General features: G+C 32.5%; 2 protein-coding genes across 5 annotated transcripts in view; both read right to left on the reverse strand.

The window, feature by feature from the left end:
- Positions 1-4,590: 4,590 nt before the first annotated feature.
- Positions 4,591-14,680, reverse strand: LOC119635376 (cytoplasmic protein NCK1). 2 transcript variants are annotated; one of them, XM_038030176.1, is made up of 6 exons: positions 14,446-14,680; positions 9,016-9,575; positions 8,159-8,363; positions 6,914-7,256; positions 6,373-6,786; positions 4,591-6,315 (listed from the first exon to the last, which is right to left on the reverse strand). In XM_038030176.1, exons 2-6 carry the CDS (start codon positions 9,440-9,442, stop codon positions 6,106-6,108), a joined length of 1,599 nt encoding a protein of 532 aa, XP_037886104.1. In that variant the 5' UTR covers positions 9,443-9,575; positions 14,446-14,680; the 3' UTR covers positions 4,591-6,105. The 2 variants fall into 2 exon arrangements, with proteins under 2 accessions (XP_037886104.1, XP_037886103.1); XM_038030175.1 differs by having other exon boundaries at positions 9,016-9,578.
- Positions 14,681-19,663: 4,983 nt separating this feature from the next.
- The window catches only part of LOC119635495 (RCC1-like G exchanging factor-like protein), an 8,190-nt gene continuing 599 nt past the window's right edge, over positions 19,664-27,254 (reverse strand). Inside the window, exons 1-4 of one of the 3 annotated variants that reach the window (XM_038030319.1) lie at positions 22,470-22,647; positions 21,073-21,258; positions 20,639-21,015; positions 19,664-20,571 (exon numbers count right to left, since the gene is read on the reverse strand). In XM_038030319.1, coding sequence (XP_037886247.1) covers positions 19,681-20,571; positions 20,639-21,015; positions 21,073-21,258; positions 22,470-22,515 — 1,500 coding nt within the window. In that variant the 5' untranslated portion in view covers positions 22,516-22,647 and the 3' untranslated portion in view covers positions 19,664-19,680. Of the gene's footprint in view, positions 20,572-20,638; positions 21,016-21,072; positions 21,259-21,366; positions 21,485-22,469; positions 22,648-27,254 lie in introns of those variants that run through there. The other 2 variants (XM_038030317.1, XM_038030318.1) reach the window with 2 other exon arrangements.

Raw genomic sequence — 27,254 nt, forward strand, 5'->3', positions numbered from 1 at the left:
TAAGTAAATTTTCCAAATTTTGTTCCAAAAAATAAGTTAAAAAATAAAAATGCATATATATTAAAAGTACACTAAAAAAAAAAAAAAAAAAAATGAAAAATGCTTTACATGTAAAAAAAAACCATGATTATGTTATCATTTGGAAATTTATCATTATCATCAAATAGGAAATGAAGTGCTTTTAACAGCATAGACTGCATTGGTAGCTTCTTTGCCATTCTTCTATGCGCATTCTTTTGTACATACATTTCTAATCAGTGGCCTTTTATTAGTGCTTTTTTATTTTCTATTTACATCCCTGGGATCGCGTGACGTACATAATCTTAGGAGATGGAAGATTAAGTTTAAAACATTACGTGAATCGTGCGTAACAAGCAAAAAGTTGCAAAGCGAAAATGTCTCTGGTATACCTTCATACTTCATATGCACACACAAACATAAACACACACACACACACACACACACACACTTCAGTAAACAAGATAATGTAATTTATATTCCATAGCAGTTTAGATGGAAAACTTTGCGCAAAAAGCGTGGAAATGGTCTTAACAAAGTAATTGATCCATCTCCAAGCAAGCAACAAGTGGTCTGCAATATTTACGTATTTTCTGCCTATTCAAAATTTTTCGCTTTCAATTAATTAAAGTTGATATAATTCGTTTTTTTGTCTTGTTTACATAAGCGTAAGCTTGAAAACTCAGTCCATAGTAAGAGCCAGCATATGGTAGGATAGGTTTGTATCTAAAAAATTAGAAGCAATTTTATATGCAGTTTGAATATCAATCATAATAATAATAATAATAAATTAGTGATGGTAACAGTGGTGTAAAAATTATGAACAGCATTGTTAAGAATTTACGCAAAATACTTACTTGTCTTATAAAATATATCCTTTGCTTTTAAATTGATCGACTAGAACACAACGCGGAAGACATAACGCGCGCGTTTGCATTACGCGATTCCTACAGAATGCAAGCAAGAACAAACATTCCATGAACTGGAATGGTTTGAAAAATTTCTTCTGTAAAAATCAACACTGCAAGCATTGCTTCTTTAAATGTGTTCACACGTAAGCTTAAAAGAGATCTTTGCACTTGCGCTATGTAGTTCGATGCAAACTTATTTAGCTTGCATAAATTCTCAGTTTCGCAATATGCGCTTTTCGTATAACGGTGTGCGATGGGATAACATTATAGGAGGCTTGACTATAAAAGCGCAGCTATATCTGAAACGCAGCCCATTATCATGTAGACCAGACTAAATATTAACGTGGACGGTAAAGCCGAATGTCAATATGCTTCACTGCGTGTTTCGACTCTGGCCAGTTTGGCCCATTTTTAATACCAGTCTATGTACAAAAACTTCCAATGTTTCTACCAAAATTGAAGTCGATATCTTAATTTTTACCGCTCGGAGAGTGCCAACACACAACAACGACAGACAGACATGGCTAAACCAACTCAATATTTCACGCGGCTCAAGAATATATACATATACTTTACAGAGTGTCTGAAGCATTCGTTTGAAAGTAACATACATTATGGAAAAAAACAAAATGAGTGTAGCCCCATCTTGCATTCCGACGCGATTTCTTTTCCACGGTCTTCACTCTTGGGTAGGAACATGTCAGTATATCAAATTTCTTGAAAACAATATCTCGAAAATGCAATCTGTAGGTTGAACGCAAAAAAAAAAATAGGATAGGCAGCAGACCGATGCTCTTATAGGTAATACGCTCTATAGTGTAGCGCATAAGAACGTGGTAAGTGTATAGAATTTTACAATGTATTATGAAAAAATGTCGATTAGACGACATTCGCCAATGAAAATTTACCCACGTGGCGCACGTAGCGTTTTGCAGAAAGCCTTTGGAATATACACATAACGCTGGAATTGTAACGCACATATATACATGATCGCATTTGCAACGAACGGTTTATCTAAATAAAAATGCAAATCGCTATCAAGATATGGTTTTTGCAAAGCGTCCTTATCTGTTCCTTATACCTTTATGTCACAAGAATTTTTATTTTGATTGACTGAACGGAAGATCTGCGTAATTTTAAACGAAAAAGAATATCAATTTTGCCTCAGAATGCCTGATTCATATACTCACCACAACAAAACTTTTAATTCAACCCCCATTGGTGTAAGTCCATGTTTTCGCAGTCGTTTTTTGCTGAACTATTAGATTTGTTTGAGCAAATGTTTGCTTTAACTTGGACATCGGCTATGAATTATATTTTGCGTGGATTACTTTGATTTTGGAAAGCATTGCCAGTTGAGAGTGTACATACAAAGCTACAGTCTCCGTAAATGTTCAGGAAGCCAGTGACAGACAGGCGGAGAAGGCTACTGTTATTCAAACTCTTATTCTGGACAAGAACGTGCACACAAGGCATGAGTGACTTAATAACTTTCTGTTATAATAAAATTGATGTCATTATTACTATTAATAATTTAGCCAGGAAAATAAATTGCAAGACTAAAACCTTGAAGCACTAACGTCTGAGGCTAACGGCTTTAATGAACACTCCATGTATGAAAACACGACTATTGAATTATTAGTCGAGATTATTTACCAGACGGATAAAAAAAATTTATATTATTATGACCATGCCTTCGGAATATAAAAATTGATTCAAAATCGCACAAGAATGACTAGTGACCGGTCACCAACGCTGGAATATTCCTCTCAGTGAAAATTGTAAATTGTGAAAATCGTTAATAGAAACTGAAATATTGACATGACGGTGAAGAAAAAAGAGGATACGCCTCACTCGAAAGTGTATTAATGTGTTCCCAATGGATGAAATGAATTCTAGAGAAAGGTAGAACGTTCTAAAGAAACAATGCCGATCCCGAAAATTACATGCTGCAGTGCGAAAATAAAGATACACGAATAAAATATGATTCTTAGCCGTTTAAGGGTGTTTTATATATATAGCTAATCAATACCAAAAGTAATTTGGCGCATAAACACAGTAGATATAATTTCAAGTAATGGTTTTTCAAGTGAATACATTAACAAAGTTTCAATCGTACTCGGCCAGTTTTCCCACAATTCCCGAAGCAACCATATTCCCACTTAGGAAAGATGACACACGAAACCTATACGTAATTTCTATGGTGAGGATATCTTCAAGCTCTAATTTAAACGGTAGTTAAGGGAAGACAGTTTTTACTCTTTGCCTTTTAATTCAATTTCAATTGGCTCTTAACGTGTATATATATAGTCTGCCTAGTAAATTGCTCTTTGAAGCTTACGATAGGTCAATCTATGGTCGAGTCAAAAATTGTCGAATACTCATTCCTTTTTTTTTTTCTTTGTTTTAATGGTAAGCGGCGAGGAGTAGAGGAGAGGGTAGAAAACGGAAAGCAAATTTTTAATAATATTTTGAAAAATAAAATTTAAGTTTGTTTTATATGACTTTTTTAATAATAATTATAGATTTTATTTTTCACTTCGATATAATTTATATAATTTCTAGTTTCTTCCATTTTTCATTTTTAATTGTAATTTTTGTTATTTTCCTTATTTAGCATTATCTTGTTTAAAGTTCGTATTTGGGTGTTTCTATAAGTGTGTGTGTGTGTGTGTGTGTGTGTGTGTGTGTGTGTGTGTGTGTGTTTGTTTGTTTGTTTGTATATGGATTTATGTATGTGTGTCCTGTATTAAGAGTAATCCTACCATTATAAAATAAATTTTGGAATATATTTATATTTATAAAATTATTGATGCAAAAAACGGAAATTTAAAATGAAACACATTTTATTAAGAAAATCAAAATAAAAAATTACAAAACAAAAATAACAATTCATGTATAATATGTATATTTAAGTGTAAACAAAACCAACAATTAAAAATTATTAATAAAAGAATAATAGATAAATTGTTAAAAATAAACATACATATATATACATATATATATATACGCTATATATATATGTATATATATTTATACGCTCGCAAATAAATTAAGTTTTATTCATAGTAATTTATGAAATTTGTCTTCAAATGAAATAAAGCAAAAGCGGGTTTGCTCTTTCTTCTGTTGTCGCTATTGTAATCTCGTTTAGTAAATATATTTATAATAGAGATGAATTTATAAAAAAGCAGTTTTTCATTTTTTCTCTCTTTGTACGAAATATAAAATGAGTTTATTTATCTTTTTATGTTAATTAATTAATTAATTAAGTAATTAATTAATTGGCTTTTTATTTGTAAGCAATATTTCGTTTTGACTGCTTTTCATTCATTTACCAATTATACATATACACCAAGCAACACACACGTCCTGCGATATATCATATGTGTATACATATATTTAGATCAATTTTTAACATTTATATGCCTTTTTTCCTCATTATTCTATATAAATGTAAATTATGAAATATTAATAAAATTTTTGCATAATTTCGTTTTTTCTCTCTTAACTTTTCAAATTTAATTAATAATTATGTGCGGTAGCGTCTATAAATTGTCATCCAGAGTGTCTTAATATAGAATCGGGGGAATTGCGTCAAATAGTTGAAGTGAAAATGGAAACGGATTTTTCTTTTGCATATGTATGTACTTTATGTATATTTTTTTGTTTTTTTTTTTGTTTTTTTTTTTTGTTTTTTGGATAGGCGCGTGTGCACTTTTTAATAATTAATGAACTTGATATCATTTAAAAGCTATTCTGTATTATTTATGCAGTAAACATATTTGCCTTATTATTGTATTTATTTTTTTTTATTTCGAATATTATCTTGTTACAGTCTACACTGTGAAGTTTTAGAATTTGAGCAGTTACTCATCGCCACTGTAGATTTCTGCGTGTAGACGGATATCCGGAGAAAATGGCGAAATCATAATCAGTTGATAAATTTCTAGTTTTTTTCCAAGAAATAAGTATCGGAATTACGAATCAAATATATTTCAATATTTAGATGTGGCGGGTTTTAGGTTTGATTCAAAATGACTATGAACTCTATAGGTTTTAAAAGGGGTCAAGTACAGAACAGATCTGAATTTCATCATTTTTGATTAGAAAGATGTTAAAAATTTCGCGGAAGGGAATTTTTAATCAAAACTGACAAGACGTCTTTCATAATTGTCATGTTTTATTTAATGCGTTGTGTGTTTTTTAACAAGACGAATTTCTTAATACTTCTGAATGAGGTAAATTTTCGAGTGCCGGCCGAAGCGTCCGATAAAAACAAGAATTTTTATTACTTTTAGGTCTTGTTTTCGGAATAAAAGATGATTCCTTATGTAATCTCTTCATGTTCATTCGGCTAATTGTGAAAAGGCTAAAGCTGTTTAAAATGCGGAACGCAGACGGACCGAACGAATATAAACTAAAATAAAAGTTGTAAAGTAAAATTAAAATTAAAAAAATATGTAAACCGAAAAGAAGTCTACAACGCATACTTTTTACTTATTAGATTTTCATCAAGAGAATTTTTTTTTTTTTTCTAATTTTTCATATTCAATGTGTATTTATACTGTAAACGATATAAATTGAAATCGTACGTCAGTTTCGCTGTCAGTTTGCTTACTACGCATTCATGTGATTTCGTATTTTGTTTATAAAAATTATATTTAAAAGAAATATGTTTTGTCTTCTTCTGCATTGCATGGATTTATATATAATTATTGTTTTAAATTTTTAAAGTTATAAGAATGTGATGGTTTATATATACGTAAAAGCTGTGCAGCAAGAGATTGCAATAGTTGACTGACTAAATATGTATCTATATATACACACATATATCTACATACATATATATATATATATATATATATATATATGAATATATATATATATATATGAAATGTATAAATATATGGAGATGTGTGTAAAAATGTTATACATTTGTTACTTATGATTTAAGATATAATTTGACAATTATATAAATATTTGCAGTTAGTTCTTGGTAGTTCGGCTGTTGCGAAATTTGTGAGAAACTACATTTAAAAATAAGTTATTTTGATATTGTGACATTTCTAGAAGTTTTAATATGATAATGATGGGATGTATAATCAATGTTATGGAGCGATAGAGCCAATTTTACGAACGGGAGGCAGTAAGGATATATAAATTTACGAAGAATTTACGTGCCGTTGGCTTTAGGCAAAGGACGTACTAAATATAATTTTTCACCCTGTTTATTGGTGTAAATCGGCGCTCTTTGGTAATGATCTACTAATTGATCTAGCGTATGGAATTTTCGTTGACCTATACAATACATATTGTTCTCTACGTGAACACGAAAATGTTTATTACGACCTGGAGCTTTCAGAGAAACTGAATAATCGCCCATCTAAAAAGAAACAACAAATTGATTAATTTGATCTGTTCGATGTTTAATTTTGCTTACATTCGTCTCGCTGTCTCTGATAAGAAAATCACCATCGTGACCATGTTGATTGAGTACCGTGTCGCATTGACTTCGTGTTATGGCCCCATAATACCACGATTTGCCAGCCAAATTAGGCCGTTCAATGGGAGGAGGTGAATTTTGTGGCATTGCATCATTACGGCGATCAATTGAATCACCGTTGGTTCCGGTGGCGTTACCGTTACCAGTAGCCCCATTATTACGATATGGCGTAGCTAAATAATCGTTTAACTCTTGTAGATAATTGCGTGGAACTAAACCGACTTGACCTTGATTGTTGCGTGCCTTATACCAATCGGGATCGGAAGCTGGACGATCTACAATTTCTAAACGATCGCCCTTTTCGAAAGATAACTCTTGATCGTTATTCGAATTGAAACTGTATAAAGCCACCTTTTACAAAAAGAAAAAAAAAAAACAGAAAATATATAGATATATATATATATATATGTATAATGTACATTTATATATATATGTGTATACATAATTTAATTCATTCATTCAAAGAATACGCACGTACCACTATGTCCAACACATTTTCAGCCATAGCGTACGTGTGGACACCATCATTATCACAATCCTCGGTTGTATAATTGCTCGGAAACCAGCCTACCGCACTACCACTTTGTCCTCTCCACCAGCCATCATTTGACTTTTCTAATATTAATATGCGAGTGCCCTTGGTTAATGACAACTCATCCGGCTGCTGTGCCTGATAGTTATATTTGACTACAGCTGTACCGATTGCCTCTGTCGGATCTGGTGGCAGTCTTCGTGACATTGTTGGACTTTCAATTTGTCGTGAAGGTGAGCAGTTAGGTAATGTTTTCGAGCCGGAACCTTTTTTCACTTTTTTCTTAATGCTGAAAAGAACACAAAATAAATTCTACACTTTAGAAAAAAAAAAAAATGAAAAATATATCATGTTTAGGATTTTTCGAAACTATTTACATTTTAATATAAGTTAACCAAGTTATTTATTTCACTATCCAACGACAAGAGTTTGAACTTGTCATACATATTTGCATTGAAACACACTCGCGTTTTCTCATTTAATTAAATTTTTTTTATCTTGCGGCTTTAAAGACAACATTATCAGCTAACACTAAAAGGACAAATGTTTTGAAAATTCTATTTCCAAAATATTAGAATATTTCCCAAAGTTAATACAATTTTTCTAATAGACAATGGATTGACTATTCAAATCTGTAATGGTGTAGGCTTCACAACTTAATATAATTTACAATTATCTCCAATTTCCCAGTCCGAAAATACGTGTAACTAGTAATTATTTCCCAAGAAGCCTAATATCTTACCGTTCGAATGTCACTTATTGAGTATTTTAACGCAGATCCTTTTTTCAAAAATTTTCGGCATAGATGTATTTGTGAGCACTCGACCATAAGGATATCAGTGACTCGTGTTTCTGTATAAAAACAAATGTCATATCTATTCTTAATGAGGGAGAAGCGACTTAAAACGTATTCCTCTTTCTTTTCATAGAAATGTAATAAATCGAAAGTAAAGATTTCGATTTATGTTCTTTTTTAACAAAAATTACAAGACAATTAATTAATTAAATAAATAAATGTAAACAAAATTATATCGAAGCAATATGAAAAGGCTAAATAAGAAAAAGTAAATAAACAAAAAGCTAAAAGCGAATGAAAATAATATCACACAGCAAATTATCGGGATTGCATTGTAGAAAATTTATATTTAATTTAAATTTTATTTATTCAATTAATTCTTCGGATAAACTCACCTATCGAACAATGATGGTTTCTCTTTTTTCACATAATTACTGGGAACGTATCCTGACTGATTGCGGTTGTTTTGTACGCGCCACCAGTGCTTCGAGTCATCCAATAAAAGATAACGTTCATTTTTCCTTAAATCCAACTCTTGGGCTCCTTGAGCAGCATAATCATATTTGGCCACGACATAGCAAACATCTTCTTGTGATTTTCCTAAATTGTACAAATTGAATAAAATATTTTTTCAGTGAATGTTTACAGCCCTAAGTTATGCATACAATTATTTGACTCGTCAGTTCAATTTCCCCCCTCTCTGATTTCTCTTAATTGATTACGTCGTCTTATCTAATTCTTTCCCAAATGACGAATTTACGGTAATTTACTTGCACCTATCTAATCTCAAGATTCATACAAGTGAAGTTTCTTGCGAATAGCAAAAAACTGAACTGATTCATTGTTACAATGCAAGATTCACTTAGGTGAAGTTTCTTGGAAATAACATAAAATTGAATTAATGCCTTGCATACAGTGCGTTTTATGGCATATGAGACTTTTTCAAACTTAAAGTCAACAAAAATCCGAATATTTCTTTACGTAGCTTCTATGCGTGTTAGCTCCTTCAAAAAAACCATTGAAAACTACACATCGATGGAGAATATATTCCCTGAATATATTCATCGATCCAGTAATAGAAAACCGACAAAAATGGTTTTAGTCAATTATTACTTGAGTAATGAATTCTGTCCTGATGTATAAAAAGTATAATTGAACTAACGAACCTTGACCATTAATTTCCCTTGCCCAGTGCAGTTTCCAATACTTGGTTGTGGAAAAAAATGATGATGTGCGAAGAAAAAGATCTTACCGTGTTTCATGTTTCCCGCCATTGATTGTAGACCACCGCCGCAGCTAGAATTACTGCTGCTACCTCCACTATAATCGCCACAATTCGCTTGTTGACTGAAAGTTACACTTTTATGTTGAGCACTACAACTGGACGCTGTCGACAAATTACGATGGTGTTGTGATACTGGAGGTGGTGGCGGTGGAACGGATGATGAAAGTGCTACACCAGCAGTGTAATGACGATGTTGGTGAGCTGGCGACGCTGGCGTCGAAGGATAAGAACCTTGGTATGGGTGAAAATGTTGTGATCCTTGTTGCTGGTGATATTGCGTTGACAACTGCTGTTGCTGATGTTGATGATGAGAATGATGTGCGGGCAAATTATTTTGTGCTGAAGAGGATGGTTCGGGGATATTACGCGCAAATCGTTGGGGATATTCCAACATTCCAGAGCTCCCCTAAATAAATTTAGAGGAGAGCGTCGGAGGTAAAAACGGCGAAAAAAGAAATAGATGAGAACGGGCTACGCAATAATATATTCCAATGAAGCGTGCTGTTTATTTACGGCCAAGGCAGCTGCTACTGTGTATTTAAAAATATAAAGATTATGATAAAAAGAAAGAAGATCAGCATATACTTCCGCTTAAAAAATGCCCTCCTATTGTAATATTCGGTAATGATGGTTGATGATGGCGATGGTTTCTTTTGATGATATTTACGGCAACCGTTTTCTTTACATGTATTTTCTAAAATTTCGCGAAATTTCCATAGATGACATAAAATGAGGCGATGCAAAATTAAAAGCGTATCAAGCTAAAATAATAAAGGCCGTGCAAAACGTATTGCATAAAATATAAAGCAAAAAAAAAAAAAAAAAACGTAAAGCACACCAAACGTTAAAACGCTTCGTGGGAAAATTTGCAAACAAAATATTAAATGTATTTAATTTGAAATAAGAATAACTCAAGGATGTTTATGACTATGATCTGCGATTTTCAAATGAAGTCACGACTACTCTTCTTGTACACGAAATTTATGTTCGTAAGAAAAAAGGTTATGCAATATCATCCTATGACCTTCAGCGTCATTGTATAATTAGTAATATGTATGTATAATCTTTTGATTTTAAAATAAAAAAATAAAAAAAAAACTCGCCTTGTAATGATACTTTAAAAAAAATTTGTGTTGCCGCGTAGCAATGCCAACGTTTTCCTTGCTCATATAGATTTTATATTTTTTCTATTTGAGAAACAAGCGCAGAAACGCAAATAAATTTATTTAAACTTAAGACATACATTGTAACAGATTATATAGTCAAATCCTATTCATTGCTCTATTGAAACTTACATATAGAGCATAGAACCTGTAAAATCAGTAATAGAAAAATTTTAAGTTAAAATAAATACAACTGTTGCCAATTTCCCTACCTTGCACAAGTGTCTGTGAAATTTGTGCAGTTGGCGATCCGCTTCTATTCATATCTACCGTAAAAGCTTTGCTTATAACACCTACCTAGTAAATACATGCTTTATTATGTTGTACTGAATCAATTTACTCATGCCAGTCCGTCTTTTCTTTGGATTTCCAGCACGCAAATAATTTTAGCACTTGGTACTTTTTCGACATTTGAAATGTAGCGTACGACTGAATGATGACTGACAAATCAAGTCAGTGAAAGAGCAAAGGAGTCGATGAAAACCAAACTTTATTCACGTTTCCTTCAATACCTATACCTAGCTATACTAGAACTAGACCGTGAATTCTCATCATAAAAGAGATTTATAAAAAAAAAATTTAATATATAACAGGATTCAAGTTACAAAGATATGCAAGAGAAAAAGGACCCATCTCCGAATAGTTGATAGCAATTACAATTTTTCCATTATGTCTGGGTTTACGTAAGAATTAATTTAAAAAAATGTCGACAACCTATGTTCACCTAGCTTGTGATAATGGATTTGTAAACCGGCTCTGCTTAGCCACTGCACCCGGTGGGTAATATGCCATATGTTCAATAAGTAGAAGAATAAATAGGTTTAAACGATAATATTCTGCTCAAGAACATCTACATGGCTATAGAACATCTTTTAAAGATGTGAAGATATCCTCTACGTGTGCTACGCTTTCCAGGAAACCATTTTGTTAAAGTGGCCTAACGCACTCAAAACAATTCCTTTCTATTTAATTTTTCTTATAAGATGAGAAACCGAACTTTAAAGTTTTCAATTTTTTCTTTTACCTCGTTCAAATTAGTTGACGATTTGTACATGTGAGCAATGAGAACTGCAAATAAAATTATATTACTGCTAGTAGTGATATCGCATAATACCGCAATAACATTCGTAACATTGTCATATGCATGTCACCACTGTCGACGAGTTCATGTCTTTTGGATGATGCAAAATGTATCGAGATTTCATGACGTTGGCGTCGTTAGCTTACAACTAGCAGTTGAATTTACAGATGATTAGCTAATTTTAGATAAATTCGAAGGGATGTCGGATTCGTCCCCGAAAAAATACCATAACATATTCTCACTTTACGTGAACCATACAAAATTTCTGGGAGAGCTCTGTTGGAAGTGGGTACGGCAACTGATCACTTTCAGCCCAAAACAACAAGTTGTTGATGAACGAAGCCTTATGTCGAAATTTTTAGGTGAAATGAAAACAATTTTTTCAGGCAAAATTAATCGAATCGCTATTGGATCTCAAAAGATAGCTCTCCGGAATGAGATATGATTTTAATGAAGGATTGGGACATGGTATAACTCGTCGGGCTGAGGAAGACATTTTTGAATGTTTACGCCGGTTAACATTACACGAATCTATATAACTTTTCAGATTAGCTGACTTTGTCTTTGAAAATGCGTCAAAAACGTTTGAAAAATATGTAAAAATTTACCGTTATCTTAATGTAATTTCTCGTGCGCTTTTTCTAGAAAATTATCTTCTTAGATAAAGCTCATGGATAAGAAAAATATCTCTTGAAGACAATCGTTTAATCCATGAGGCCCTTTTACATTCTGTAAAATTCGGTAGACTTTTGATATAGCGTTTTTATCCCTTCTTTACGATTTGAGGTGGAGGTCGCTGTAGTGAGCTGTAGAGACAGATACTAACGAACTTTTGTTATCTAAATTCGAAAACATTGGTCTAGGTTACATCCGATTTCAACGAAATGTCAAGTTCTGAGAATTTTGACCATGAAGTAATTCCATGAATCACCAACATCGATTGGTGTTCAAGGAGTTTTAATTTAATATTTTTGGGTTACTTGTAGTTGTTCGTCTGCAAAAACAAAATAGACTTTTTCATGCATGAAGAAGGAATTTTGAATGCGCTATTTGCGAAATTGAGCCAGATTCAGTGAACGAAGTTTATCAGGTTCGCTCTTATAACTTATAAGCAGTGATGGTCGTTTCAATGGCTCGTCTAAAATCTAATCTTATCGAATTCACTTTAAAAAAAAATGCTTTTCATAAATTCTTTCAATATTATTATTATAATGTTTTATATAACCGCTACAATATTCATGTATGAAAATGTGTGTGCTGAGTTCCTTTTCTCATGAAAACATTTTTGTATTCATGATATAGGTTTTCTCGCTGAAAAGATTTAGGTATCTTCGACGTTTTTTTTCAGAAAGATTTCTTTAATTCAATCTTAATTTTTGTCATTTCACAGAAAGATATATGATTTTATGGTTTAGCAAAGTATTCTACGAAGTAAAACTAAAATATCGTAAGCAGTTGTCAAAGAATACCAAACAATAAGTGAACAAAGTGCATTCTAACTTTTGTACAAAGTGTCTCAAGTTTTCTATATTTATTAACTGAAAACAAGAAAAAACATTATAGTAAGAGAAGGCTGAGCATCGAATACCCTACAACACCTCCGAGTAATAAGATCTCTAATTTCATTTCATGGTAAAATGTGAGTATAACCCTTTTTTCCAAAGGAAGGAGATCTTTCAATATGAGAAAAGGCCCAAAACGCAAACTTCCATATTCTAAATTTATCAACATCGACTTTCTTGGCCGAGATCTTTTATCTATCATTCTTCACTGGTTTTTGCCACGTCATGATTTTTACAAAAACACTTACTTGATTCATATACGGTACTGTTAATTTTTATGTGAAATTATTATTACGGACCATAATTTGCGCCTAGAACTAGAAAAATATAAACTTTTCTCAACAAATGGATCTCGTACTAATAATTTTGTTGGAGGTGGTCTAAAAAATAGGCCAATTCAATAGAAATTTTTAACATCAATTTAGTACGCCGAAAGGGTATTGCTCATCGATGTTGTCGAGAAACGTTGAAACGTTAGTTGAAGAAGAAGAAATGTTAGCTCTAGGGCTAAAACACGTTGAAATGCAAATTTCGAGTTTGCGGTTTGTTATTAATCACAGTGATGTATGGGTAATTCTCAGACGGATAGATGATCTTAAATTCGTTCAGAAAATGATACTGAATACAGAATGGCAAAGATGCCTCCCATTTAGCATAGCCTGTACTGTAAGCGTTACAGGATAAAAATATCTGTGGAAATAAACATAAATTTTATAATTTTGTAAAATTCTACAAGTAGTCGCCTTTACGTTAATTTAATTTATCATTAAAGGAACATATAGCGTCGTGAAATTTCGAATAAACCGCAAAAAAGTTTATTAACTTGTAATATTCGTATTTGGTGCTAGTTCTGAGAATTTTCATGCCTCTTGCCCGTAAATCAAGTGACGACTGCTTTCAAATAATATAATTCTGGCATCTATGTTAATATGCATTTGGTATATAAAGAGCAATATTGCATTAAAAGAGAATAAGAAGGGTTGAATTTAAAGAGCTTAATTATATGCTTTGAAATGGGATATTCGAAGTTTCAAGCTAAGTCCTCAATTATATGGAGAAGACATACCCTTAAGTTAGTAGTGATTCCTCGCTGTTGAAGAGAGGAGTAACAGCGCAATTTGGGAGCATGTTTTACAATAAAGGTAAATACAGAACATAAGCGCATAAAACAGAGAACGTATTTTCGGCGCATTGAAACGAAAATAATGGGAGTGTTGGTTGTAGAGTTTAGCGTTTAGAGAATAAACAAATGAACATAAAATTACATACCGACTAGCCGCATATACAAAAGAAAATATATAAAATAGGAGCACCAGGAACAAAAAGACATTATAATATAAATTATATAAACTTAACTGAACGAATCGTTGTTGATGAACGGATTGTAGAGGAAATGAATAGTAGGCGAACGATATGGATAAATGGATGGATATTTTTTGTACATATATATATATATATATATATTTATATATGTATATACAAAATATATATATCTATATATACGTATATGTACATATATATATTGTATATGGTATATTACATGGACAAATATGTGTATAGATATAGATTGATATTTTGTGTGTGTACCTACCAGAGACGAAATGCAGTAGCAAAATGATTTTTTCTTATCTTGTAGCAGCCCCAGCCCTTAACGCATTTTGTCCAAACGAAAAGAACCGCTGCGCTTTTTTATCCTTTCTCTAATAAGCAACTTTTTCAATGGTAGTGATGGCAAATGGTGTGGTCATAAGCAATTGTTTTATTAAATATTTTTAAAACATTCGGCAATTTTCTCTTTAAAACTATTCTTTATTTAAATCGAATTTTTACACGTTTACTCAAGAATTAATTCATTTACAATTTTTTCTCAAACGTTATAAATTTTTCCTATTTACTCACATTAAGTAAATTAATTTCTTTGGAATCTTTCACTTTTTCATTTCTTGATACAATTTACATACAATACAATTTTATTGATACCTTTGTTTTCTTTTTTACATAAGTACTTTTAGCAAATTGTAGTGATAAAAATTGTAAATATTTTATATTCACTGTTTATTGATTTATTATAAATTTTCGACAATTTTTCAAAGCAACTTTCTCACATTTATCACCACAGACAGATTTCGCATCTGTCTTTTTCCTCTACTTTATATTAATTCAGTTACAACGTTGCCAGGCACAAATTTTTTAACTCTAAGACCAATTCAGCGAAACGTAAACTAATTGTACTCAGATTATTTCGTTCTTGCTACACTTTGCTAAAATTTTAACACTTTATCCAAATTTAAACTTTTGTGGCTTACCTTTTTCAAATTCAATAATCCCCTTTCAGTTTTCTTAATGCATTAGGAACAATAATCCAATAAGAATTAAATTCACGCCAAAGAAACGCAAACCTAAATCAAGGATATCAGTTCAATTCTAAACTACTTACCTATTATGGGCAGGTGGCGTCCATTTTTAACCTTTATCTATTGCACCAAATTGAAAAACGTATACAGGAACTAGTGCTACCATTCTTGCTCAACTTTTATAATCCAAATATGAACGTTGCAGTTGGAGGGAAGTTTAACGCACTCTGTTCTTTTCGTAATGGATCTAAAAGCGTCGATAGCAGTGGCTACTTTGAATTCGAATGTAAATTTTTTGTTGTTTTATTTTCCATGAGAAGTAAGTTTTCATCGGCATGGTTCATGATATAGCACTTCATCTACAGATATGTGTCGACAAAATGTTAAATTGATAGTTTTCAGCATCAAGGCACCCTGCAATATAATTATAAAAAAAAATAAATAAATAAAAATACTATACATATTTTTTACACACCGATGCAACTGTCATATGGACTAATATTTAAAAGTGGTCGTTACCCGATTAGGACGTTTTAAGATGTTTTGATACTGTCTCGCTTACCTACGTTAAGGAAAAATTTTCAATTATTTAGGCGTAGTCTTTAAACGTTTCATTATCTCCCTTTTAAAGTATATAAAAATTACAATTAATGTCAGTGAGATGAGGCAGATGTCGATTTGATTTATTGTTATCACTTGATTGATACAATATAGGAAATGGAACATTTTATATTTCTAATGCATAAACTAATTAAAATATTTAAAAAGCTATATTTTGGTCAAACCACGAACATATTTGAAGCATGAGCTACGAGACAAATCTGGATATAACACTAACTTGATGAACAAATATAGACGCCTTCAACATTAACTTATTATTTATGGCAAAACAACAACAAACACACAAGCTCGTGCCATTCGCGACAGTTCGCAACATGGTAAAAAAAGCACCCTGTAATATAATTACAAAAAAAAAAAAATAAATAAATAAATATGCTACATATTTTTTTTACACACCATTGTAGACCATAAATATCCCTGAAGCTTAATGAAGATAAAGTGCCTAGAAAAGCCATGAGAGAAATTAAAGTTTATCTTTCCCAGGTAATGTGGCGAATCGAAACATCAAAAATAAATTTACGTTTTTCATGTGACGGTAAGGATAACAAAAGCAACCTATTTTCATAAGGAGGCAGAGAGACAAGCGGGTCGCAACCCAAATTCCTAAGGGCAAACAGCAAGAATTGCTTTTGAATGAATTCAATTGAATCTACCTAACACCTATAGAAAGGAGGCCACACAACAGAGACATACTCAAGTATTGGCCTAACTAAGCACATGTATAGACTTTTTGTAATGTAAAGATTCTTAAGCTCTTTGGATCACCTCTTAATGGTACCTAGAGTGGACGTAGCCGAATAAAATCTTTAGGGAATCAAAGCATATATTGAACGTATTGAACACCATGTATTCGTTTCACTTTTTTCTTCCTTTTGTTCACTTCCTTACTTTGAAAGTTTTTAACAGATTGATAGTTAACCGTAAAATGATCATTCTGTTAATAGAAATAGCGGTGTTTAACATAAAATGGCCAATCAACATGTTATTTCAGTTAGATGGATGCACCTTTCTGCCAAGAGCAATCCTAGTTTTGGGCAACCTGACCTCCGCGGACACCCACAATTTTGCATGGCTTATCGCTCGTATAGACCTTATACCATGCAATACAGATTTCGTGTTGCCCCACATAACAGCGTTTTCTGAGGTTTTCGCCGAACACAGGGTAAGGTACGTCTGCTGCACGCACATGAACAGTCGTTATATATATTAACTAATAATTATTAATAGTATTTAATAAATAATTATAATATAAATAAATAAATATATAATAAAATAAAAACCATAATGATAAATATATTGACGGCATTAAACGATAAATCTAAAAAGAACCATAAATATTAGAATATTGTATCTAACTATTTATTTCCTTAACGCAACCTAAACCCCTGTATAAGTATATGTACACATAAATTAGATCGTATGTATAAGAGCAGATGTTTATGGGGGTTGTATTGACACACGTAACACATAGATGGATCATTAGGCTAGTACCCGCCTATACTGACCAAGACTGTACCGCCTCACGGAAAGCGCTGGAAAGTACAGTATTTTGGCTAGGCTATAGATCGGCAAGCCAATCGGACGTCGCGACAAGAAGAAGAGGACTTCTGTTTTGTTTTTTTTTTTTTCGTTTGGGTGTTGGTTGCTGCACCGAACCGTCGTGACATTAGGATGAAATAGACGTTTAAGTTAAAAAAATCGTATTAGGTTCGGTCGTAGGTCAATAAAGTAATTATATCAGAAGATAAATGAGTGAAAACAAGCAACCTCACAATACATAAAATAAAAAATAGGTTTATTTTTATTAAACTTATTTTTATTATTTTACAATTTTTTAAAATATGAGTTTAAATAGTATTTATGTACTAAATTATACTTATATACTAGACGATAAACGTATACATTAAAAAAATATTAATATAGAAATTAAATATATATTAAATGATTTTTATTTGTTACAACTTTGTTTATATTGGGGCTGAACTCAGGAGGATGTCGTATCCACGGGCTCAAATATCGATGTTGGAGTTTGCTTTTATCTTAGTTTTTACTTCCTTTTACTTTTTTTTCCCCTTTCATTAGCTCTTCACACTTGATTTTTGGTACAGATTTGCGTATATACACACATGTAAAATCATTCATATCATCAATGCAAATGACATTCCCGTAAATGCGGATTTTATATATATATATTCATACATATTAACAAAAACAAAAATGGCTTCTTTTCCTGTAGTATAACATACCAACGGAGAAGTAAACTGCAAATTAGAATAAGTTGGGAAATTATATTCGGCTGTAATCGAATCCTTTATATTCAACATTCTTGCAATACCTTGTAACATATTATATCGTGCTACGAAGACATTATAAATTTCTCATATCATGTCAATGTACGTACTTATGAAAATTTCGAAAAATTTATGTGTTGTTATTATTTATTGAAATTAGTGAAATGTTGACACAAAACTTTACTAATTTTAAATTCAAGAAAGTTTGTATAAACAACAATAGTTTTGGAAATCGGCTAAAGATCGACAATTTCCTTGTATCTTGCGATTTTCTTCTCATGATAATGTCATAACATACACAAAGCCCATAAATATTCAATCCAACCAAATTTTCCGAACGCCAACAGGATTAAATAATAAAAATTAAGAAAATAAACTCACGTTTATGGTAAAGTGACCAGAAAGCTGCAAATATTTTAGATGAAATCTTCTTATTTTTCTTGATGCACCCAAAAAATGTCGCGTTTTATTCTTCAATTGTTTTTCTTGTTTTTTTAAGGCCTCTTACAATTTATTTTTCTTTTTTTCTCAATTTTCAGCGTATTGATATTTTAGCAGAAATTTCATTTGTCACGAAAAAACCGTTAGCTACTTGTTTGTTATTTGCAAATGACACCTAATGTCAAAAATACCATGTTTTGGTAATATGGTTGCGGAGATGCTAAACTATGCGCAGTCCAATAAAATCACCTCCACAACTATGTTAAAAACGGACACATCATCCACAAGCATGTTAAAAAGGGGGCTATTTTAAAAACGAAGACTGCGTCAGAAAAAACGCAGGCAAAAGTTAAAAACGACATGTATAAATATGCTATTTTTTCATTTCAACTTACACATATATATAATATAATATAGTTAGAAGAAAAAAAGCGTTTGAAATTGTCACCGAATTTATTTGTTAAAAATTATATAAAAGTAATTCAATTTTGCAGTATGTTAAATGATGCAAGCAACTTTGCTATTTGACCGATTACCTTGTACTCAGATTGATATAATCATATTTAGGCGGTCAGCGAATCACAGAAATTGAAGATAAACGTAAATGCATCGATGGCCCTTACATCTCCAAAACGTCAAGTTTCTATGCCACCATAAATTATTTAATTTTATTCTTTATTTTATTTAAAAAAAAATAATATTCCAAATTTTTTCTTACTCAATAAACAAATGATTTGTAGTTTGTTTTTTGCGAAGTAGCGAACCCACTAGCAAAGTCTGGCGGTTTAAGAAAGAAAAAATTTGGCACTAAAATTGGAAGGCAGCCGACGAGAATTGAGATGTCAGCTCAGTGCAGACGATTGTCAATGTTGCCAAAGTTAATTAAAAGATTGGCAATTGCGACAACTGTGCGTCCTTTTTAATTAGACTTTTTATCCCTTTCCAGGAAATCAGAAAAGGATTCTTATTATGGAAAACACATTTTTTAAAAATGAGAGACGTGTTGTGTTCCACATTTAATGGATAGTCCGATAGTTAACTGCAAATAAGAATCCAGACATAAAACGGAATTATAACTAACGAAAGATAGCTTCCTTCGGAAATTATTTGATGCATTTATTAAATGAAGGCCTTAGAAATAGCTAGAGTGTGATCCACTCCGTAGGCTACTTTAGTTACTTTACCGTTGATTGCGGTTTTAAAAGGGAAAAATTGATCCTTTTTATGTCCTAAGCCTAAATGACCAAAACGATTTTTACCCCACATAAACAAATCACCATCAGAGTTTATCGCACCCATATGGAAAACACCGCATCCAATTGACACCACACGAGTTTTATTACTAAAGTCATTGCGCCCAAACAATGGTGGCAACAAGAGTTGTGGCTTAGAAGATTGCTCTACAAGAGGACCAAAGCCAAGAATACCGTAGCCCCATGTGTATACCAAACCTTCCTCGTTTAAAGCCATACAAAACGATCCACCAGCAGCCACGTCTGTTGACTTTCCAATTCCCTGCGTTAGTTTAAGATGGATTGGTGTATTTATTTGTGTATTGACTGTGTCCGAATCATTTAATTGACCATATTCTGAATTGCCCCATCCGAACAAATCTCCGTTATTATTTAAAGCTAAAACGCAATCACAAGAACAAGCTAATTTAACAATCTTTTCTCCGCTAATATCGCCCATTGCCTGGACTATAGTACCGGTCGTATTATAATGACCTTGGCCAGTTTGACCATCTGAGCCCCATCCACAAGTGTAAACTTTTCCTAATTTAGTCAAAAACATTGTATGGTCCTGCCCGCAGACCACATCTACAATTTTATCTTCTGGGTCACAAATGTCTTTTTCCGATATTCGATGAATCACACCACTTGCACGGTATACCTCATCTTCAATAATATTGCGACAACACTGGCCATATGAGTTATTGCCCATCGTGAAAATTGTACCATTGCGAGTAACTACTATCAAATGAGCTCTTCCCGCCGACATACAACGCACCTATTACGATTATTAAACAATAATATATACCAAGACTAACTGAAATAGGACATATGGAAATACGCACCATCATATCGCTGTCTGTTTCACCCTCAACTCTCGGCAATCTTATAGCCGTAGGATAGATTATAATATCCAAGTTTTTCATGCCTTGAGCGCGATTTCTGACTTGGAAACCTATCTGTGAGTCTGTATTGAGACCAGAACCAAATAGAGTTTCTCCATCGGAACGCTTGACCGCATATGCTGAAAATCCATAGCCTGCTGTTACATCTAAGATTTCGTTATTTACCGAAAACTGCAAACGTGTAGGATAATTTACTATGCTTGTATAACGTTCTTGAGCTTTTTTTACATCGGTGAGTAGTCCTAAAGCACCGGTTTCCTGAAGGCCCCATACATAAACTCTTTGTTTCGAAGTATTTGAAATTCTTGGTTCATAAACTAAAAAAAAGACACCTCATAATGAATCATAATTCGAAAGCAATTAATCTTCCTTACCTTTAATTTTACTTTCATCCTGTTTTAAAAGACTTCTTTTTGCTTTAGTTGTGTAATGGCGGAAGGCGGAGGTGTGTGGAAGAAATTGTGAGGGCGGATAACGATTACCTTTGCTCGCCAAATTTCGTAAAGCGTTTAGAGAATCTTGCATCTTATATTGTTGAGATATTTCATTAGTCAATTTCCCTTCGAATATACAAAAACACTTTTGTTGATTACTTATTATATACATATTATATTTGTTTATATATATATATTTATTGTATTATATTACTTATTAAATATTAAACTTACTCGAATTCTCTTTAAAATGTGAATATGTTTTTGTCAATAGGGTCAAATTTGCTTTTTGATTTCTTAAATATATGATTTTCCATATAATCGGCATTTTTATCAAAATGATGGCCAAAAATAAATTATTGTATGTAAAAGGGTGGCAATGTATTTTAAAATGAATTGTAGCGTAAAATTACAAGGTTGGGCAAGGTTCCTATTAGAAAGTAACAGATAGAAATAGATATATTATTTATTATTTATTGTCTATCTGTGTTTTCAAAACCTAGATCTAGAATCTGCTTCTGTATGTTACCGTGCAAGACCTTGAACGCGTATGTTGAAAACCAATTTAAAGAAGGTCGCAGAAATTGTTTTTGCCGAGAAAAGTTAATGTAATGTTTACAAAAAAACTAAAATAAAATTATTTAAGATTCAATTAAAAATTTATTTTTATATAGCAGAACTCTACTCCTATCTCTTCCGTTGCTACATTCGAAAAAAAATGCTTTAAGGACGTAGACAGGAAAAAACGTGTATAAGCTCTTATACAGTTGTGACCAGCAAGTAAAGATACTCATTTGCAGCAGAAAATCTCGCTTTATGTTACGTTCGAAACATTGGCTCAATATCCAACTTGAATTCAGGAAAACTTGGTCAAACTTGCTTCATTGCATTGGCTAGTTATAAGCAAATCATCAACCTCGTTGGCTACTATTTATTTTTCAGCAGACGTCGTTTTTTCAGTAAACATAGAATAACTGTTAGTTTGTACAGATAAGAATATAATTCCTTGAAATTGTATGAATCGATATTTCATATCGGACGCTACATGATATTTCATATCTAATACTTAGGAAACGGAAACTACGACTATTTTATTTGATCGCTTTTCTTAATTTGTATTTCAACAAAGGACGACTAAAAAAATTACTTTGTTCAATTCCTGTTGTCCGAATCTTTCCTTTTTCTTCCATATACACTTTCAAATATAAATATATTTCGAAATAAACACTGCTTTTCTCATAAAATGTTGCTGTCAATCAATGCAATGCAATCAATTCCGGCCTTTCCGATCATGAGGAGACGTATAAAAAAAACTAAAATAAAACTCTTTCTTTTACCTGCAGAAAAATAAACAAATCTCATTTGGCCAAGAGCAAAAGGCATTGACCTTTGCAGAAAAGTGAGCAGATTTCAAATTTGTTTACAAACAAGTGCACAGGTCTGTCGTTATGCAGTATCACCAACACGACCAAGTAATACAAATAATACACGACCAATAATACTTGTTGAGAAGATCGCACGGATTTAAACATTGTCTTCAACATTTCGCCTAACCCGTATGTCGCTTAGAAACACTCACTGGTAATGTTTTAATAAAAACATAAAATTTTCTATATTGAGTTTATTTTACAGATGAACATGTTGCACCAAAATGTTATTCTTTCGCATATATTAGCTGCATTTGATATTGTTAAACAAATCTGCAAGACAGTAAAAGCGAAGAGCATTGGAAAAATTGTAAGTAGTAACACCATATGTTAAAAGAAAAGACAGAGATGCTAAACTATGCAATGCCAACATAAGCGACTAATTACTCCATAAATATGTTCAAATGTTCACTCATAGCACTGTGATGCTTAAAAAACTTTGGCAGTTTTTTACTAAAATTATCACAGAGAATGTGAAAATATCAACGCGATGGAAAATGCAAACAGAAGAAAATTCACCAGCAGGCATGTCGGACGATTTTCCTGGTTACTTAATTCTCATAACTTTTTTAGTTAACTATAGTCTGCGACCCATTGAATTAATCGTATTTCAACTACTGCGATTCTTGCTTAATAAAATCGCGATCGCAATCGTCGCATTTCAATAAACGTTTACGATTTACGGTTTACGTTGTTTTAAACAAATCAAACTATTATTTTTGTTGTTTTCAGTTTCACCTTTTCCTTTGTGCCCTTTTTTTGTTTAATAGTTCAATTTTAAAGTTGCTATTTATTCCATGAGCTCAAATTAAAAAAAATTATTAATCATCAAGAGAAGTGCAAAACTGAAAAAGTATAGAACCGAGAACTCACTGCACAATAAAGATAAAAACACAAAAAATTTGGTCCAAAAAAGGTGCAAAAATTATCAAAAAGTTAAAGGAATAGAAATAAATTTGAAGTGCCTAGAAGCCTAGACATCATTATCATTGTTCCTATGATCGTAAAATAAGCAAAAATGGGAGGCAGATAATTTTTTGTAATGTTTGGTATAAAATAATGATTATTGTGTTCTATTTTTTCAGTGGCAATGATTACACATATAACTATTTTTTACCGTTTATTGCCAATATGGTGATATGGTTATAATAAACAAGTCTAAATTGGAAGTCTTCAATCGTCGAAGACCGTTACTGATTTTTATTCGTTGTTCCATTATTTGAAATTAGCTTTAATATAATACGTTTTAATGCAGCAATTTGAAAAATTAGTTTTAATAAATCGCAATTCAACTAAGAAACATTGGCGTTTCGTGCCATGGCCAATAAAGCGGGTAAAGTCGCTTGACAGCGATTTTTTCAAAAAATGGCGAATGACTCGATTGGAAATAAATATTTGAAAAATTTAAGTATGCGTTGCCTTATAGTTCAATATACCATATCTTCTTTTTCCATTTTTCACATTTCATTCGTAGCTGTCCACCTTCTCCATTTCCATTTGCCTTATGCGTTAATTTAAACAATATAGTAAAAATATTTTTTTTTATGAGAAAAAGTGCTTTCTAATCGAAAATTGTGTGAAAACTGAATTGTTCAACGTCGGTTGTCGTTGTTGATTGTTGTTCCTTAGTATCTTTTTAGAAGGTTTATAGTTTTTAAGACAAAGTAATAGAGAAATTCCGCCAACGACATGACACTGAAGCCCAAAAAAAGACCGGCAGTACTTCCAAGTGACACTGTTTAAAAATTTTTCATTAATAGTTTATGCCTTCAATTTGAAGTTCGTTTTTATTACCGAGTAAGTCCTGGAATGAGAATATTATCCGTCTTATGAGCCGTTCCTTAGGCAGTTCAACCATATCGAAAAGTAAGCTAGTGCCACCTACTATGGCATTTGTATTCGCCATTATCTGTGAGGAGATATAAAATAAAATAAAATTTCTATACTCACCAGCGAAAGAGGGAAGTATAACATTTTACGCAGTAAATAGAAAGAAAGAAATAGAAGGCTTCGACACGAAGTGATCGGTACGGAACAGAAAAACAAATGTATATTGGCTTGGACGATCTAAATATGATTCATAGATGTGCCGAAATTTTTGAAGAATGATGCTGCAGAGTATTTTCACAAAAGCTCGGAGCTCTCAAATCTCAAAACTACGTACTGGCAGAATTGCTAAAGTCATATCGAGCCTGGTGTGAGTTGAATGAGAGGCGGATGGAATTTTTCATTATTTTTGAAAGACAGCAGAGGTGTTCTCACTTTACGTAGTACTGTAGGCGTGTCCTCCAGCCGATTTAATCCGTTTTCAATACCAACCTGCGTGCAAGAACTCTCAACGCTTCTGACGAGTTTGAAGTTGACAGCTTCCTTTTTGCCTCCAGGAGAACGTCTACAACAGTAAATACACAGACGGACAGGTGGGCATGCTTAAATTTGAGAGAATTTGATGCAGATCAAGAATATATATATACTTTGTAAGGTCTCTGATGCTTTCTTTTGGGCGGTGCAAACGTTTTAACAAAATGAGTATACCCTTCATACTTCGGTGATGGGTGATCGAAAAGTATGTGTACACAAAATGGAAAAGACAGAAACCCCGTCCGTCAATAGTATAAAATATTCAGACACAACCTAACGTAGTTTTCTTTCTTGTTCTTCCATTGCCACAGTCGTCTTATATTGTAGTGGATTGCGTAACAGCGAATTCTAGTTCAGTTCTTCGAGAATTTCTAGACAGAGTTTGAAATGGGATGCCAAGAATTTTGCTGGAGAATCAACCATCAATGGCATTCCTGATATTTCGCAAATGCAGCCTCCAAATGGAGGTGTGGAGAGAGAGTATTCGAATTTAGCGCCTATGCTTTTTTACGGTTTGAAATTTCATCGTGTCTATTTCGCACGACTCACCACAACATTGTACAACAACAAGCTATTCGCTTCCGATTTTTTTTACAAAGAACTCAAATTGTTAAAGTTCCCAAAATTTCTACTTCATTAGATTCACAGTTTCACAAATAGGAATAGTAAGGCAACTTTTTATAAAAATATGAACTAATTGTCGCCACATCTGATGTAAGTTTGATTAGCGGTAAATTATGCTACGTAACCCTTTCTTGCCGTTCACCTACTTTCTGTTAGTATTTAGGGAAGTTAAAAAGTTATGACAAAGCTAATGCAAGTTTCGTGCTTCATACTTTTTTATGTCAGCCATGGAAGAGTCTGCATATAGATAACTACAAAAATGCAGTACGCTCGTTCAAATATACATATTCTGAATTAGCATAAATTGGCGTTTATCCTGTCCGCCTTATTTATTATTATTTATATATTTATTTACATTTGCAATTTAGCACCTATAAAGTAGCTGCTGAATAAAGTAAATTCTTGAAAATAAAGTTCAATTTAACATTATTATAAATTATGAAAAACTAAGTATGCTGTAGTCGGGAATGGCTGACCTTTAAGTACTCTACGACACTTCACTTACTTAAAATTCATAATTTTTATGAAAGCTCTGTTAGTGGAGGGCGCTGGAGCTTCAATGTGATCTAAATTTGGTAAACTTAAATCACATCTCAAAGAGTTTATTATTTTCATGACAAGCCACGAAGTAAGCTTTGTCGTCATGAGAACCGAGGTACATGCATATAATGTAGTCCAAAGAATAGATTTATGTAACATAGATTTCTTATGGTTGATTTACTAAGGATAAATATTCATCATAAAATATTAAAAAATAAACCTCTTTTGAATATAAAACCTTAGTTTTCATTGGAAACCTTATAGAGATTGAGATCCGAAAAATAGACTTTCGTGGTCCAAATCCGATAAGGTTTATTTTTATATCAAATGTTCTTTATGAACGAATTTTCATCAAAAATGATTGAGGATTACGTCTTTTAACGGTCTAAAGATTCAGTTTTCATCGAAATGGTCATGTGACAAAAATACAACAAATTGCCCATCCAATTTAAAGTTGTCATACCAAATTAGAACGCCAAAAAACGTTTGCTAAGAGATTTTTGTTGACAAATTGCACTGTTTTAATGACTGCTCAAAGTAAGGCGTTATGTGGGAAGGAACAAGTGATACGATCCGAACTATTTTCAATATCGTCTGGCCGAATTAAAAGTTAATTTAGATACTACTAAGTTAGACACGCATATTAGGTAGAGTTGATTTGATACTGCTTAAAGAATTCTATACTGATGTTAATACATAGATTGTAGTGTGATTGCATATCATCATTATGCACCCACTTTGAAGTGTGACAGAATTATGCAAATTCAGCATGATCCTTTTGCAAAAAGAAAAACGAAAATTATTCACCCTTCACAAAATACTCGGACCTATTAAGATATACGAATAAAACTGCGGCGGCTAAACGTGCTTGTGATTCTTGTTGATTTAGATCGTGTGACCATTCTACACGACCCCAAAACTTCGACTGGTATTCTTCCTCCAATCTCGCCAAAGTGACTGCTTTATCAACGTGCAGACGTTGATATAAATCGAATGAAATCACGTATATCATCTAAGTACGGCTTAGAAAGTTCACCACGTTTGGTAGATATTATGCCGCCGTACCTCAAGATGCAAAAAAGATACTGCTGCCTCAATTAAAAGCTAAACCTATTCGCACGGCGAGTGGAATCGAATGCCACGCCTATAAAAATTGTATAAAACTATTCA

Source organism: Glossina fuscipes, unplaced genomic scaffold (genome assembly GCF_014805625.2).
Source record: "Glossina fuscipes isolate IAEA_lab_2018 unplaced genomic scaffold, Yale_Gfus_2 26, whole genome shotgun sequence".
Lineage (NCBI taxonomy): Eukaryota > Metazoa > Arthropoda > Insecta > Diptera > Glossinidae > Glossina > Glossina fuscipes.